This window comes from Hippopotamus amphibius, chromosome 9 (genome assembly GCF_030028045.1).
Source record: "Hippopotamus amphibius kiboko isolate mHipAmp2 chromosome 9, mHipAmp2.hap2, whole genome shotgun sequence".
In the NCBI taxonomy this organism is placed as follows: domain Eukaryota; kingdom Metazoa; phylum Chordata; class Mammalia; order Artiodactyla; family Hippopotamidae; genus Hippopotamus; species Hippopotamus amphibius.
In genome coordinates this window covers 12,586,105-12,601,223 of record NC_080194.1, presented here as the reverse complement: position 1 = coordinate 12,601,223, position 15,119 = coordinate 12,586,105, and the positions used below count along the sequence as shown (strand labels likewise).

General features: G+C 48.8%; 1 protein-coding gene across 4 annotated transcripts; it reads right to left on the bottom strand.

Annotated features, from left to right (window-relative positions):
* Window positions 1–2,748: 2,748 nt before the first annotated feature.
* Window positions 2,749–14,064, bottom strand: LMO2 (LIM domain only 2). Of its 4 annotated transcripts, none has more exons than XM_057695585.1 (5): window positions 13,952–14,064; window positions 13,285–13,573; window positions 12,933–13,155; window positions 8,559–8,774; window positions 2,749–3,748 (listed from the first exon to the last, which is right to left on the bottom strand). In XM_057695585.1, exons 2-5 carry the CDS (start codon window positions 13,289–13,291, stop codon window positions 3,529–3,531), a joined length of 666 nt encoding a protein of 221 aa, XP_057551568.1. In that variant the 5' UTR covers window positions 13,292–13,573; window positions 13,952–14,064; the 3' UTR covers window positions 2,749–3,528. The 4 variants fall into 4 exon arrangements, with proteins under 4 accessions (XP_057551568.1, XP_057551569.1, XP_057551566.1 ...); XM_057695586.1 differs by having other exon boundaries at window positions 13,411–13,573; window positions 13,952–14,043; XM_057695584.1 differs by lacking the exon at window positions 13,952–14,064 and adding an exon at window positions 5,831–5,981 and having other exon boundaries at window positions 3,635–3,748; window positions 13,285–13,512.
* Window positions 14,065–15,119: the final 1,055 nt, after the last annotated feature.

The following is a 15,119-nucleotide window of genomic DNA, read 5'->3' as shown; positions in this document are numbered from 1 at the left end:
GCTTGTTAAATAATTAAGTCACGTCATTGCAATTCAAATCCCAGTCTTATGATGATAAAAGCTCCTAGTCACTGCTCTGTTGTAACTCTGTAGGAGTCTAAGATTCCCTGAGAAGCAGTGATTCTATTAGAAACAGCAATAAAAGGAAACTGGTTTGGGATATAAGACATTAATAAGGTAAGAGGAAGTGAAATGCTCCAGCAAACTGCTGGATTAAGGTATGGACTAGGGAAGGGTGCTGGTGCCTTGTTCCCTGCCTCTGGGTCTTGGGTACACAGGCCACATGCTCAGGCAAGAACCACCAGGGTAGATTCTGGGAGCTGGTCACTCTCTTTGCATGTCCTTCCTCCCAAATGTCTAACCCACAATCAGTTGTGGGTTAGACATTTGGGCCCCTGGGGTGACTTACCACCAAGACTCTGCCTGTACGTTCACAATTCTGCAAGATGGTGCCCCTGACAAAAGGAAAATGTTAATGATTGCTTTGCTGAGGATGGCAAAGATATTAGCTGGTCTTTTTTTTTTTTTTAAACTTTATTTATTTATGTATGTATGTATGTATTGGCTGCATTGGGTCTTCTTTGCTGCACATGGGCTTTTTCTAGTTGCGGTGAGTGGAGGCTACTCTTTGTTGTGGTGTGCGGGCTTCCCGTGGCGGTGGATTCCCTTGTTGTGGAGCACGGGCTCTAGGAGCACAGGCTTTAGTAGTTGTGGCACATGGGCTCAATAGTTGTGGCTCGCAGGCTCTAGAGCACGGGCTCAGTAGTTGTGGCACACAGGCTTAGTTGCTCCGCGGCATGTGGGATCTTCCCGGCCCAGAGATTGAACCCGTGTCCCCTGCACTGGCAGGTGGATTCTTAACCACTGCACCACCAGGGAAGCCCCTTGGCTGAGTTCTTGAATCTTATGTGTGTTGTACTATCACAGGGATTAAGAATAAAGTTTGCATTTCAAAAGCAAGAACCATTTTTACTTTTACCTAATACTGCACATAAGATCGTTTACATAACTAAAATCTATTATTATTATTAGTGTTGATATGGTTAAAAATAGTGGATTGAATTGTGATTGATCTGGCGGATGACAACTGCTAGCTGAGTGACTAAATTATGTAAAGGTTTTCAGCCTAAGGACCAAAGCTAGACAGTGTTTGCCTACATGTGAAAAAGTTACTCTGTGATTAATACTGTGTCAGATATTAACTATTACAACTTCGAGTAGATGATCTACCAAACTGGGGGATGTTTGAGAACATTCTTTAGCTTGAGCGTGATTCAGAATCATCTTTAGGGCTTGTGAAAACACTTAGGTTCAGATTGCTGAACCCTATCCCCAGTATTTCCCATTTACTCTGTCTGGGATAGAGCCCATGAATCTTCACTTTTTTAAAAAAAATTTATAGTAAATTTATTTAGTTATTTTCTTATTGGCTGTGTTGCGTCTTTGCGGCTGCACGCAGGCTTTCTCTAGTTGCGGCGAGCGAGGACTACTCTTTTTTGCAGTGCGCGGGGCTCCTCATTGCTGTGGCTTCTCTTGTTGCAGAGCACGGGCTTTAGGTGTGTGGGCTTCAGTAGTTGCAGCACGTAGCTCAATAGTTGTGGCTCACGGGCTCTAAAGCACAGGCTCAATAGTTGTGGCGCACGGGCTTAGGTGCTCCATGGCATGTGGGATCTTCCTAGAGCAGGGATCGAACCCATGTCCCCTACATTGGCAGGCGGATTCTTAACCACTGCACCACCAGGGAAGCCTTGGATCTTCACTTTTAATAAGTTCTCAAGTGATGCTGATATTGCTGGTTCACGGGCCACAATCAGAGAACCCTTTCCCTTTGTTGATTTAGAACAAACATTCCCTCACTGGCAGCCTCTTACCAACGCCTGATTTGAAATTCCGTATAACTAGATTTGTTCTAAATAGGCCACCCTAAGCAGCCAAATTTCCCAACCACTTTCAGTACTTTATAGACCAAGAAAGCCAGCACTTAATTATTTCTCCAGAAGAAAAAAACCAAGCAAACCTTAGTGAAAAAGTTCTTAAAGGAATATCACAGTTAATTAATTGTAGCACTAGATGCAGATTTCTGATGTCTTGATAATTAAACACATTAAGACTTGGTACTTGCCAATATTTTTATGTAACAATTGAAATACATCTCCATTAGTCTTTCATTGGGACATTCTTGAACTAGCGAGCTGAGGGGCAATGACCAGCAGGTGGCGCTCTGAGTCAGTTCATGGCCGCCTGAATGCGGCGAAAGGCAAACGCACAGACAAGGTGCCTGCTTTAAATCCTCAAAGTAAGGTTCTCTTAACCACTTGTCATAAAACACCCTGAGACACACGTCTTGGAAAATCGAAGTGTCAAGCTCAGCATCTTTGCCACATTTCAAACTAGGTAATTACCTTCTCTCCCAAAGGAAATCTGTTTTATGTATCTGTGTCCTTTCTAGGTTACAGGTTTCCCAAAGGCAAAGATCTTGCCTTCCGTTCACTCTGTACAATGCTGAAGTGAAATGTATGTTTTACAATAACAATTTAATTATTCTACATCCCTCTGAGCTACGTGATGACCTGTTACATACTAATTTCTAGTAATATAGAAACATGCCTGCCTCACATAAACCCTAGCTGTAAACCTAAGTTTTTATTTGGCCTAACAGTAAATTGCTTATTTACTTCTCCTTTACGATATAAAAAGCCATTTTTTTATGCCATCCCAAATTGTAAGTCATTACCAAATAAACAACACTGCATTTTAGTCAGTCATTTTTATTGTCCTCAGAGGTTTTTTAAACTACACACAACAAATACTTTGATATAATCTAAGATAATAAAATAGTGGAACAACTTTTTTTTTTAGATGTACATTTGTATAGAAACAATTTGTGGAACTCCTCACTTCAAAACTAAGGTGTCTAAAAACAGTGACTTATCAGCATTGCTTTAAATAATTGTTTGGTTAAAAGTTGCAGTTTTCATTCTCAACTGAAATGTCTCCATGCAGTGTCACTTGGGTCCAAAGCTTATGGCCTTGGGAAGGCAGCCAGGAAGAAAAGGATGGCCACTTTTCTCTCTGTCCTTTCCTTGTGTGGAGGACAGTGGTTGGAACAGGGCTGTCATAAAAGCCAGGAAGAAAAGAAATCAACTGCACATCTCTAGTTTTCAAGGGTCAAAGCCATAACAAGTCTGGGCAGAACAAGTCCCCATCTGCAGACGGGAAGTTCCATCGCGATGGCCCAGCAGCCCCCAACACACTCTCCTCTACCAACCGTGTCAGTTGTTACCGATAGGCTGTGGCCATTGTCTGTAAGTTCCCAAGGCCGGTCATTTTGTCACATTTAAGTTTTGCCCCCTTGCATTATGACACTTGGAGGCCGTGTCTTGGTTCTTAGTGCCCAGTTAGGGTCGACCATCCCCTAAGAAATGCCTTGGCCCACCCTCAAATCCCCAAAATGCCTAAGAGTGAAGACCCCACGGAGACTGCGACTTCAGTGAATCGCTTCCCCAGAGATGCCGTGTGGCCTCTGGCCTATAGCATCCCATTGATCTTAGTCCACTCGTAGATGTCCTGTTCACACACTATGTCAGAGTTGATGAGGAGGTACCTGTCGCCCACACAGAAATGCTTCTGACAGGCGGCACATTTGAAACATTCCAGGTGATACACTTTGTCCTTCACCCGCATTGTCATCTCGTAGGCACGGATCCGCTTGTCACAGGACGCGCAGAGACCATCTTGGCCAAAGAGCCTAGGGGGAGCAAGAGAGAAAAGCTAAAAAAGACAGTGGCAGAGACAATTCTGGAAGAAAGGGCCTGAGGATGGGCTCCATGATGTAGGCTGGATTTCCAAGATGTCGGGAAGCAAGGAAGAGCTGGGTCCAGACAGAGGGCCGACTCGTACATAGTCTCTCCTAGAAGGAGGAGGGTCGTCTGGGATGAAACCGCCTCTGTGGCGTTTGTGTTTGACATAACTCATCCCCTTTCTGCGCTCTCTCCCTGCCTGCAGCCACCACTCCCCACGCCTCTAAGCTGCCCCGGGCCCCAGCTCTGTGGAAAAGACTCTCGGCTGAAGTGATTTAAGAGGTTAGGCATGGATCGTGTGTCTCCTCCCAGAGGAAAATTCATTTTAGAAGGGGAGCAGGAGTAAACCCTTGGGGCCCCTTTGAGAAGAAACTGACCACGAATGCAATGACATGGGTATCTTTCTGAGGCTCCCCAAATTCTATCACATCAACAGCCACAAATTCCACCCACGGGGAAGGTTGGTCCTGAATTCCTCCAAAGGTGCAAAGGCCATATCCACATGACTGTTTGCTGGGACCCCAGCTTCTGGGAGACAGAGGGAGTTCGACCGAAGACACGCAGTGTCGTCTTCTGACATTGAAATCAAGACTCTCCTAAGTCTCAGGTGACTGGTCGCTTATTTTAAGCAATATTCAGTGTCAAAGTGGAAGATGCAGTATAGTGGAGCCTAGTGCAGTGGTTCTTAGAGTGTGGTCCTGGGAACAGCCGTATCTGAATCACCTGGTTAGAAATGCACACTCGGTGCACAATCAATGTCTCCTTTTTTTTAATTTATTTTATTTATTTATTTATTGGCTACGTTGGGTCTTTGTTGCTGCACATGGGCTTTCTCTAGTTGTGGTGAGCGGGGGCTACTCTTCATTGTAGTGTGCAGGCTTCTCATTGCGGTGGCTTCTCTTGTTGCGGAGCACAGGCTCTAAGTACATGGGCTTCAGTAGTTGTGGCTCACAGGGTCAGTATTTGTGGCGCAGGAGTTTAGTTGCTCTGCGGCATGTGGGATCTCCGAGGCCCAGGGATCGAACCTGTGTCGTCTGCATTGGCAGGTGGATCCTTAACCACTGCACCACCAGGGAAGTCCCCACAATCAGTGTCTCCTGATTGAGACCCTGCAGGTGAGGCCCAGTCGTTTGTGTGGTCCTGAGCACAGCCAGGTGATTCTGATGCAGGCTGAATTTTGAGAATCCCCCACAAGTGTAGGATAACACAAGCACTGGAATCAGAAGACTCGGGTTCAGTACCTGAGTGACCCTGGTGAGACCTCTGATTCCTCTGAGCTTGTAAAATGGCAGTGATCATAGCTTCTACCTCACCAGCTGTTAAAGGACGCAACACAGCATGTCAAAGCGCAATGCTCAAGGGCGAAGCCAACGCCAGCTGGGTTTGAACACACCTTGGGGGTATTCCCAAAGGGGCCAGTCTTGCTGCCAGCAGTCATTTTCCCACACGCCTGATTACGTGACATGTCAGCAGGTCCTTTCCACAGGAAACCTTCAGGGCGGTTTTAGGTGAATGCCTGTTCTTCTTGGAAGTTCTTATTAACTTCAGAATAGCAGAGAATCAAGGTGGTACGTTCTGAGAGGTCGTAGGGGAGATGAGGGCAGTTGACAAATTTTGAAATACATGAGAAAATTAATGGAACCAGGAAGACGTGGTCTGTGGGTTACCACCGGGCCAGCTAATTTACCTCTGAATCCCGCTTTCCATTTGAAGAGCTCTGAGTGTTTTCAAGGCACCACCTGGGAGCAAACTCATTACTGGGGGAGAACATCTTATCCCAAGGCAGCAGATGGTAGAGCTGCAGGGAACTGCCACCTTGGAGGTCACGGAGTGGATAGACAGTTCTGATTTCAGTAAGTTGAGTTTGGGCCCGGGTGAGGATAAACGACTCACAAAACAGTGTGCGTGGAACGAAGCCGAGTGCCTGGGGCGTGTGACCCTTACGGGAGGAGAGCGTTTATTAAAGGGAAGTCGGGGGTAAATTACAACGCACATCAGGCAGCTAGTGAAGGGAAGGACGAAGGACTCACATTTCAGAGACAAGTTCTGGTCCCAGCATCACCTCTAAGGAGCCGGGTGCCCCAGCGCCAATGACATCCTCCGCCCTGGCTTCTGTGTCTTAAGACAACTGGAAGAGAAGGCCTCTGCAGCCCCTTCCGGATCTGGTTTGCTGAGACTTCACTACAAGTGAAAATAAGCCAGGACCTGACATCTAACTTGAGCATTCACCTCTGGCACCAAGAAATTGGTGCCTTCGGCTGGATCTCCCAGAAACAGACCCTGAGGCCAGGATTTATTAAGGATGTGTCATCAGGAGAAGCAGGTGGCAAGGGAAGCTGGACCGAAGCGGGGGAAGGCCAGCAGAGTTGCAATCTCCAGCCAGTCTCTCAGAGGGGAGCTTTGACCTGACTGCACGGGAACTCCGGGGTGTCAGTCACGTCTCCAAGTGGTCCAGGCTCCAGGCAAGATTGCAGGACTTTGGTCTCCAGCAGTGCCAGCCACTAGGCAAGGTCTGCTGGGCATAGGGGGGTGGGCAGTGGGCACACTTCTGGCTTTAACAGACACAGGCGCTGGCTGTTGAAAGCAAAGCACTTGGGGATAGGGGGTGCCCTGCACACAAAAACGGATAAAAAGGGATCGAGGGGATCTGGGCCGGGCACTGACATTAACAGCTACTGTTAGGTTCCGGAGAAAACAGCATAACAGCACAGGGTTTATTTAGGTTCTGTGTGGGGGTCTCGTGAATATTTGAGGCGCAATGTCTGAACAGGACTGTAACAGGGAAGTCAGCCATTGGAAACCCTCAGGAGGAGAGGTTCTCCTGGGGCGGGGGTGGGTGGGCAGGGGGGAGACGGACTGAGCCCCATCACAGGACCCATTTCGTCACTCCTCCAACTTGCCTTTTGCAAAGACACTGCCAGATATGTTAAGAATGCAAGCAAACAAGTCCATGGCTGAAGGGCCATGCCTGCAGCAAGAAACGATTTTTCTCCTCTGTCAAGAGGTGTCATGTCTGAAGCTTCCTCCTGCCCACGTTAATAACAATAATATAAATATGAAAGGAGAGCTGGAAAGGCCTGCATTAACACAGAGTTAATTAACATGTTTCCTAGGAATGTAGCAGGGAGAAGAATTATTTCATGTCACCAAGACACAAGTTAATTAACATTGGGTTCTCCCAGACTATTTTGTTTTTCTCTCCTTTTTAAACATGCAAGAGATTAACAAGCCCAGGCAGCACAGGGTTTATTCTTGAATGTTATATAAAAACCGCAGAGATAGTGAGAAGCCTGGGCACTTTTGACCTTACTCTAGCCGTACTTCATTTAATAAGATTCAAATGATTTGACAGGGATGTAGTCAGGGAGCCCAATGGGAATCGTTTACCCGTCTGCTTTCTGCACTGATTTGGCAAACTGGCAGCGAGCAGAATCAGGTCTCTATTCTATTTTCTTGTTACTTAATTTAAAAAAATGACCAAAATTAAAATCACAATCCCTGGAAACCGGACTTCTTTTCTCTGAATCACCAAATGTGCAAAGACTTTATCAGGGAATTTGGAGAGGGGGGAGCTTACTCTGTCAGTTTCTGGGTAAATAGATAAGCTTCCTTCACCATGGAATTGCCTGCATGTTTTTTTTTTTTTAATGTAAAATGCTCCGAGGGCAGGTTGGGGAGGAAGAGCTGGCCTGGCAGCCAAGGGCACTGGAGTCTAAACAAGCTTCCCTAGGTTGGGTGGTCCTAATGTATGAGGGCTGCATGCTCCACAGACCCTCTGCCCCAGGAAGATGGCAAAAAACTGACAGCTACACAGCTGAGCAGATTTGACAGCAGAGGGCACAGAGTTACCTCTGCAGCAGCTAATATGAAACTGGAAATGCTAGAACATTCCGGGCAAAGGCACTCATTGGAGTGCCGGAAAATTCACATAGCCAAACTTATGACCCAGAGCATCCAAGATGTCCTCAGGGCCCGTCTCACTGGGTGTTCTAAGAGTTCCCATTTCGCCTTTGCATTCTTCCCTCTCTTTGTTCATGAGATCAGAAAAGACGCTGATAAATGTCACGTGGGTTAGTTACGAGAGCAGCGAGCATCTATCTGATACCTATGCACCAAGCCAACCACTTTACATGTATCACCCCATCTATTCCCACCCCTTTCCTGGAAGTAGGTATCGCCATTATCCCTATTTTACAGATGAGGAAATCAAGGCTTAAGGAGCTTATATAACTGGTCTAAGGTCACAGAGCTAGAAAGAAGTGGTACCAGGGCTCAAACTGCTGACTTCAGGGCCTTCCTGCTGTGACCATCAAATCCTTGGAGTGCCAGGGTGAGATCATGCTTTCTATTTTTAAATTTCTCATCACATAATATTGGAATCTCACAAAAGAATATTTAGAACCTATAGGTATATTCTGAAGCATTAAATGCGCTCCTAGGAACTCACCCTCAGACTTAGAGACTACAAAGCTCCCAGTTCTTCTGGCATGCCCCGTGCCTTCCTCCCCAACCCTCTCCCCTAGTCTGCCCCCAGAGGGAACCACGATTCTGAATTTTGTGCTCATCACTCGCTTGCCTTTAAAATATTAGAATTTAACCACGCAGGAATGTATCCCTGAGAACATGCCTTTCGAACAGGAAGAAGGCCGACTGCTTCCCTGCCCGGGGTAGCTGAGACCCAGCCCGACCTCACTGGGGCAGGAGGCACGCGCTGGGGGAGCCAGACCCAGGGCCCCCGGAGGGCGGCCAGGGTGGTACCTGAGATAGTCTCTGCGGCAGAGCTTCCGGCCCAGTTTGTAGTAGAGGCGCCGGCCCACCTCGCCCAGCCGGCACCCGCAGAGGTCACAGCTGAGGCAGTCCTCGTGCCAGTACTGGTCGATGGCCTTCAGGAAGTAGCGGTCCCCGATGTTCTGCTGGCAGCCTCCACATGTCAGCAGGGACGGGGGGATCTGCAGCACCTCATCCACTGGCTCCCTGGAAAGAAGGCCACGCATTAGGGATGACGTCATCTTGGGGAGACAAGCTGGGGTGACGGGGGGGGGGGGGCTGTCAGGAGTCACGATGGGCCCAACAGGGAACCTCATTCAACTGCCTGTTGGTGACATAGGAGAAAGGAGGACAGCAACCTATACCTAGGGCAGACTGCAGAGAGGCCCTACCAGCCTCGGGTTAGGACAGGAGACAGCTAGACCCTACATCCGAAATCCCAGAAGAAGCCAGTGCAGGGCACTGAGAGGCACCAAGGCAACTGCAGGTGGTACTGCACCCCTACCCACAGCCCAGCCCCACTCTCTTGGCACCTGTGGTCTCTCTTCTTCTTTACCCCACTCTCCCCTCCTACTCCATCTCCACACCTCTCCTCTCTCCTCCTCGCATACCCAGGACCCAAGGGCACTGCCCAACCCCAGAGGAGGCACCCAGAACTATAAGAGTTGCTTGCTGCCAGGACAGTGACTTCCCAGGGGGCTAAAAATCTGCAAATTCCCTTTGGAATGTCTGTGCCATCCTGCCTCGAACCCTTCCCAGCTGCACAAAAGCAGGGATGAGGAAGGAAGAAAGGAGAAAGGGACCCCAAGCAATTTTAGGTTGCTTCCTCTTTCCAAGATAAAAACTCCATCAGGATATAATAGAAATTCTCATTATTACTATTTCTTAATAGAAATTCCACATCTCATCCTTCTTACTGAATGAATCCTTGGAGAAAAATCTCAGGGGTTAATTAAGGCCACTATTAAACTTATAAAGGACATCAAACAGACCTTTCTGCACATGAACATTTTTACAGCAGCAAAACTGATTCAGATGAAGTTGATTTAGGAAAGAAAATGGGGGGGAGGAGACAATAATTATTTTTGAAAAAGTGCAGGGCAATTAAACAGACTCTGAAGTCTCCATCCAAGCAATTGTTAAGAGTGAGCCTGTGATGTGTGTTCTTTCATTACAAAGTCATACAGTGTCTGCAGTTCACTTTGCTTAACTGGAATCTGAATACTTTTTGTTTTACATTTTTAAAGAAATAACCTTATCTGCCAAAAGAAAATAAAGGGAGTGGGAGAAATGATTCTCTCACCAGATTGGACACAGGAAAAACTGAATACCTGTTGATCTGACAATTAACAAGTGCTCTCTTGAACGTTGCTCAAACATAAATCTATTTTTCAAAAATCTAGTATGTTTTGAAAAATGGAACTGCTTCCAACTGTGAAATTCCCAAAGGGAGCTTCCCCCTCGGTTCCTTGAGGGCATAAACCTGTGTCTCCTATTTCCAGCTGAAGCAAACTTACCAGGTGGCCCTGTGTCCTGATTGGGCTGTGCCCAGAGCACTCAGTGCCCTTCATACTTAGGGACGACAAGGCTCAGGGACTCAGTGGCGATAACACACTCTGACAGCTTCAGGTGACTCCGTCTGTAATGTGCACACCTCCCTGTGAATACTTAGGGACACTGAAACCAAGCCCACAATTTGTAGATCAAGTATGAGGGTCCTTTGTGAGATAATCTCCTTTTACAACAGCGAAATGTAAAACCCAAACCAGTTTTCTCCTAAAAACTCAAGACTTTAGTTTTAAGAATTCACTAAAGCCTGACTTGCTTTTCTTTGTTTACACGGGTTATACATAAAGACTTCCACTCTCCCTCCTGAAAAATAAAACACCCAGCATTTTCATGTGCATTAACTCAGAATCGCATCTCTCCCCTTTCCACAGCCCATGGCCTTATGTTAGGTTTTCAAAAACACTCATGGAACCTCAAACACTGCTGGATGCCCTGATGCTGATCCTGCCAACCCACTGTAAAAGAAGAGAATTTGCACTTAGCTGGTGCAAAACTGCCTGGAATTAAAATGAACTGCTCTTGTTACTCACAGGGAAGCAGCAGGGGCCACGGGTGGCACAGTAGAAGAAATCTCTGTGTTCGTGAATTCTGGCTGTCTTTCTGTCTAAATGTTTCATTTGCATATGCCTAGGCAAATTTCTATGTGTTATTTGGAAGTGCTGATCAGACTGACCTCAGCCACACTGACCCAAGTTATGTACACAATGAAGCTTCTGGTAGGATAGTGGTCCACATTAGAAATGTTAAGTAAAAGAGCTATTGTGATGGCCTGAGATGAGATGATAGGAAAGGACAGGATAAGATATTGGTTCTATCTTTCTATAATTAATGATAGTATCACATTATCTTTGGTGGATGTTCCAAGCCAATAACTGAGTTGGATTCACCCTGTAATTAATATTTTATAATCTGCTAGAGCCTATCTTAATACTACACCTGAATACACTTCAGCCTGGATTTCTGGGATACTTTCTCAACAATTTCCAAGACAGATAGGGAAAAACTGTACTGCAGTAATTTCTCAGCTAGGTGGTCCATCTCCAGTCAAAGCCTGTCTTCACTGGGCAAATAGTGAAGCAAAGGTGAAGAGCATCCCACTGAGCATCCCACTTCAGTAGGTGCCTGCTGTGTTATGAGGCGAAGATGTTTGAATTTGCCAATCTCACTGAAAAAGCACAAACTTTGAAAAGAGCAAACTTCCTTCAGGGGACTGAAACTCCCAGATTTATCTCCTAATAAAAGGCTTAATGACTAAGTTCTGCTGATCGAAAAGGCATTAGGTACCTTTCAAAGGTAATTCCTCCAATTTACTCTCTTATTGTATTACTATGGTCTTGCCCAGCCTCTGAAAACTCAGGGCTAAGTTGTAATTCTAGGTTTGTTTTTTTAAAAAAAAACAAAAAAAACAAAAAATAACAAGTGAGCAAACCACCCTTTAAAGCCAGTGTTTTTGTAGATATATACTTTTAAAAAGGAATGTTATTTTTTCTCCTAAGAATTTAAGGAAGCTGCGTTTTTGTTAGAACAAACCGGACCCCTTATAGAACTGGCATCTGAACCTTCAAGATTGAATAGTGATGTTTATATTCTCACTGGATCATGGTACTTCCCGTGTTTTATGAGAACACGCTGAGCTTTTATGCTGGTAACCGAGGGTAAAACTCAGGTATATAAACACCATAGGAGGCTGAAACTGGGAGGAGGAGGTACTTCAATCAGGAAAGCACAATTCTTTTAAAGCAGGAAAAGAAAACAAAGCAAAACAAATGCCTCTTAAAAGCACAAATGGACAAGTCATTAACCAGCTCCTTTGGTCTGTGTAACAAATCCTTTCAAAGGATTAGATGGGGACTTCAAAGGAATAAAAATTCTCAAAACCAGACAGCTAATGAATCTTAAAAGGGCATTTGCGCTGTCGGGAAAACGATATCTTAAACAACCCTTTCTCCCCACGTTAACACTAAGGAATGGGCTGGAAGTAGAGGTTGGGAACAGGGGATACTTCAAACCAGTCAGAGCCTCAGAAAACAAATGCGGTTCATTAGAGCTCTGGTTCCCTGATCCCAAACCCTTTGAGACTATGATAAAAGCCGTGAGACTCCGCTCCCCAGGAAAATTCACATATACCCAAAATGGTGCACTAAATTTTGAAGTTCAGAGGTGCCCATCTGTGGACCCCGAGGGGAGAGGCGGGTACGTGTACCCAGATTAACTCCGTGTTTGGCTGTTCTCGAGTCTCTGGAGGCCTGAGCGCAGCGGTGAACTCTCGCACCTCCTCACTCGCCGGTCCCTGGAGATGCGGGCAGCCGCTCCACCTACGGACCGCGAAGGGGGCCGTCGGGGACTCGGGAGGCCTCCTTGTAATGTCCCCCTTTCCAGGCCCAAATGGACAAAGAGAAAGGGGACCAAGAAGGAACAAGAGGGGAGAAGGGAGCAGAATCGAGTCCTGAAGGCTCTCGGGACTGCACCTGCGCGCCTCCGACCTCGCCCTGCGCCAGCTCGGGTGTAAACTTTCTGGCCCGCAGTGGCTTTGGGGAGCGTCCCAGGTAGCCGGGGGGGGGGGGGGGGCGCAGAGGCGCCGGGCCGAGCCCCTCTTCCTGCCGCCCGCCGCCCAGCCCCTCTCCCGGCGTCCGCGGCGTCGCCCGATAGGATGGGGGAGCCCCGCGCAAGGCAGAGGGAACCAAGGGCACGCTGCGGGCGCGCACCTGGAGCCTTCTCGCCGGCCGCCCGCGCCTCCCCCGCCGCCCCGGGGCGCGCGGCCGTGGACAGCCTCGGTGGCAGGGGCGCCGCACTTACTCAGACGGGTCCAGGCTCTTCCTCTCGATGGCCGAGGACATTGGGGAGGGAGGCGGCGTGCCGGGCGGCGGGGGCGCTCCCTTTGTGGCGCGGGGCTGGCCGGCTGCCGGGGCTCGGACCCCCTCGGGTGCTCGGGCGCCGCCGCCGCTCCTGCGCCTCCTCTTGCTCCGGCGCTCTGGCGGCGAGCTCGCCCCTCCGCGCTCAAGGACAGTCACCGCGCTCCCTTCAAACGCCAAAGAGAGAGAGCGAGTCACCGGGCTGCCGGCGCGCCGCGGCCGAGGCGGGGACCGGGGCGCGCAGCCCGGCCCCGGGCGGCTGCAGCAGCAGCCGCTGCCGCTGCTCAGGACTTAACCTTCCATCCCGGTCCCGCCGCCGCCGCCGCCGCCGCCCGGTCCGGCTCGGCTCGCGCGCTGTCGCCGGCTCCGCGCCGCCCGCGGGAATGCTGCGCGCCCGCCCGGCCGCCCCTCGGCCCTCGCACCTCCGGCCCGGGTCGCGGCGCGCAGCTCGCCGCCGAGGGCAGGCGGGGGGCGGCGGCCTGGGGGCGGGGAGGGGACCGCGCCTCTCTCCCTCGGCTCCCTCCTCTCTCGGGAAGGTCTATTTTCGCTCAGCTTCCCTCTGTCTCTGGTTTCATTTCCTTTTTCCTGATCACGATTCAAATACAATAGAAGGAAATCACATTTAAAGAGACAGCTACCCGGTCCACACCACCGCCGCCCCCCCCCCTTTTTTTTTTCTTCTTCTTTTTTTTTAAACGGGGCTCCTGGGGATTAGCGATACGAACAGCAGCCGCAGCAGCAGCAGCAGCAGGACTGAGTTGGCTTCTTAAAGGGACCGGCGTCGGGGGCCGGGGAGAGTCGTTCAGTTAACATCTCTCCTTGGAGAGGCAGCTGGGTTGCCTCTAACTCATTCTTTAGGGCTTCCCCTCTTCGGCGTTTCCCTTTTGGTTAACTACGATTGAAAGTAACCAGCGGGCCGCTCAAGGAGGAAAGAAAAGACACGAATATGAAATAAGCACATACAGAGATGCACGCGTTGAGTGGCTTTCGCGCCCGTTCCAGGTCCCCAGGTCCGCGGACACCGAGCGCGGAGATGCCCCAGACAGCGCGGCTCTGCCAGCTGCGGACTTGTGACTGCGTCCGCGCTCCAGAGAAGCGACGGGAGCTGTGCGAGCGGGGACCGCACGGGCTGGGTACGCCTGAGCAGTGCCAGGGGCAGCTAATCCCGGAGGGAGGGTGATTGGGAGGGACCAAGCTGGTCTGAGTCTCCTCTCCATCTGCTGGCGGCAGAATTCCCTCTCTCAGCATCTTTCAAAAATCGGACTCTTGCGGTGAAACTGACCCCTGTAAAGTGCCAATAGTACCCTGCACAGAGAAAAGTGCCTCTCCAATGATGGAGAGAAATACAGTACTTGGGGACTATTTTGCCCTGGGTCAGGGAAAGAGAGAGAAGCCGGACTCGATTTTCGATTTTCGAGATTTTGGATTTTCGAATTCAGGTTTCCCCTCCAACCTCAAGGGCAAGTTCTAAGAAGAGGGAGGAATGCAGAAGGGGAGAGGAGGAGGCTAATAGCCTGCCCTTCTGTAGAGCAAAACTTTAGGTCCCTTGGGCCTCATCAGAGTTCCTTGAAAATAATTGCATTCAGAAATTATTGCTAAAGGCTTACTTGTGCGTGACACCAGCCACAAGTCTTGTAAAGAAGAAACTACCAAGTAGTTTCAGGATCCACAGTTTCATATGAGCAGTCTGGATCATGGTCATGGACACTGTATTCCCATTTGAAAGATGGCACTGGAGGGCCCGGATGAGTTCACCCTGAAAGGTGGTTGTTGAAGTGAGAAGTGCACTCCTGGGTAGGGTTCATTCTCCCTGTTCAGAGCTGACTCTCACTAATTTCTCACATGTGTAACCAGAATTTAGTATTGTCTGCATGCTCTTGTCCATTTCTCATCTCCATGTCCAATGTTTGGGTCCCTATGGGTATAATTAAAATCTCTCCCAATCTCCACCTCCTCCTGTGTGTGTGTGTGTGTGTGTGTGTGTGTGTGTGTGTGTCTCAAAGGAAGCCTTAAGAGCTGCTCTGGGTCCAACTCAAGGCCTTCAGTCTCTAAAAAGACCTTCTGCTCAGACCCTTGTTTTTAATTAAAAAGGGAAAAATGCCTAGAGGTTTTAGGCCATCCTAAATTATGT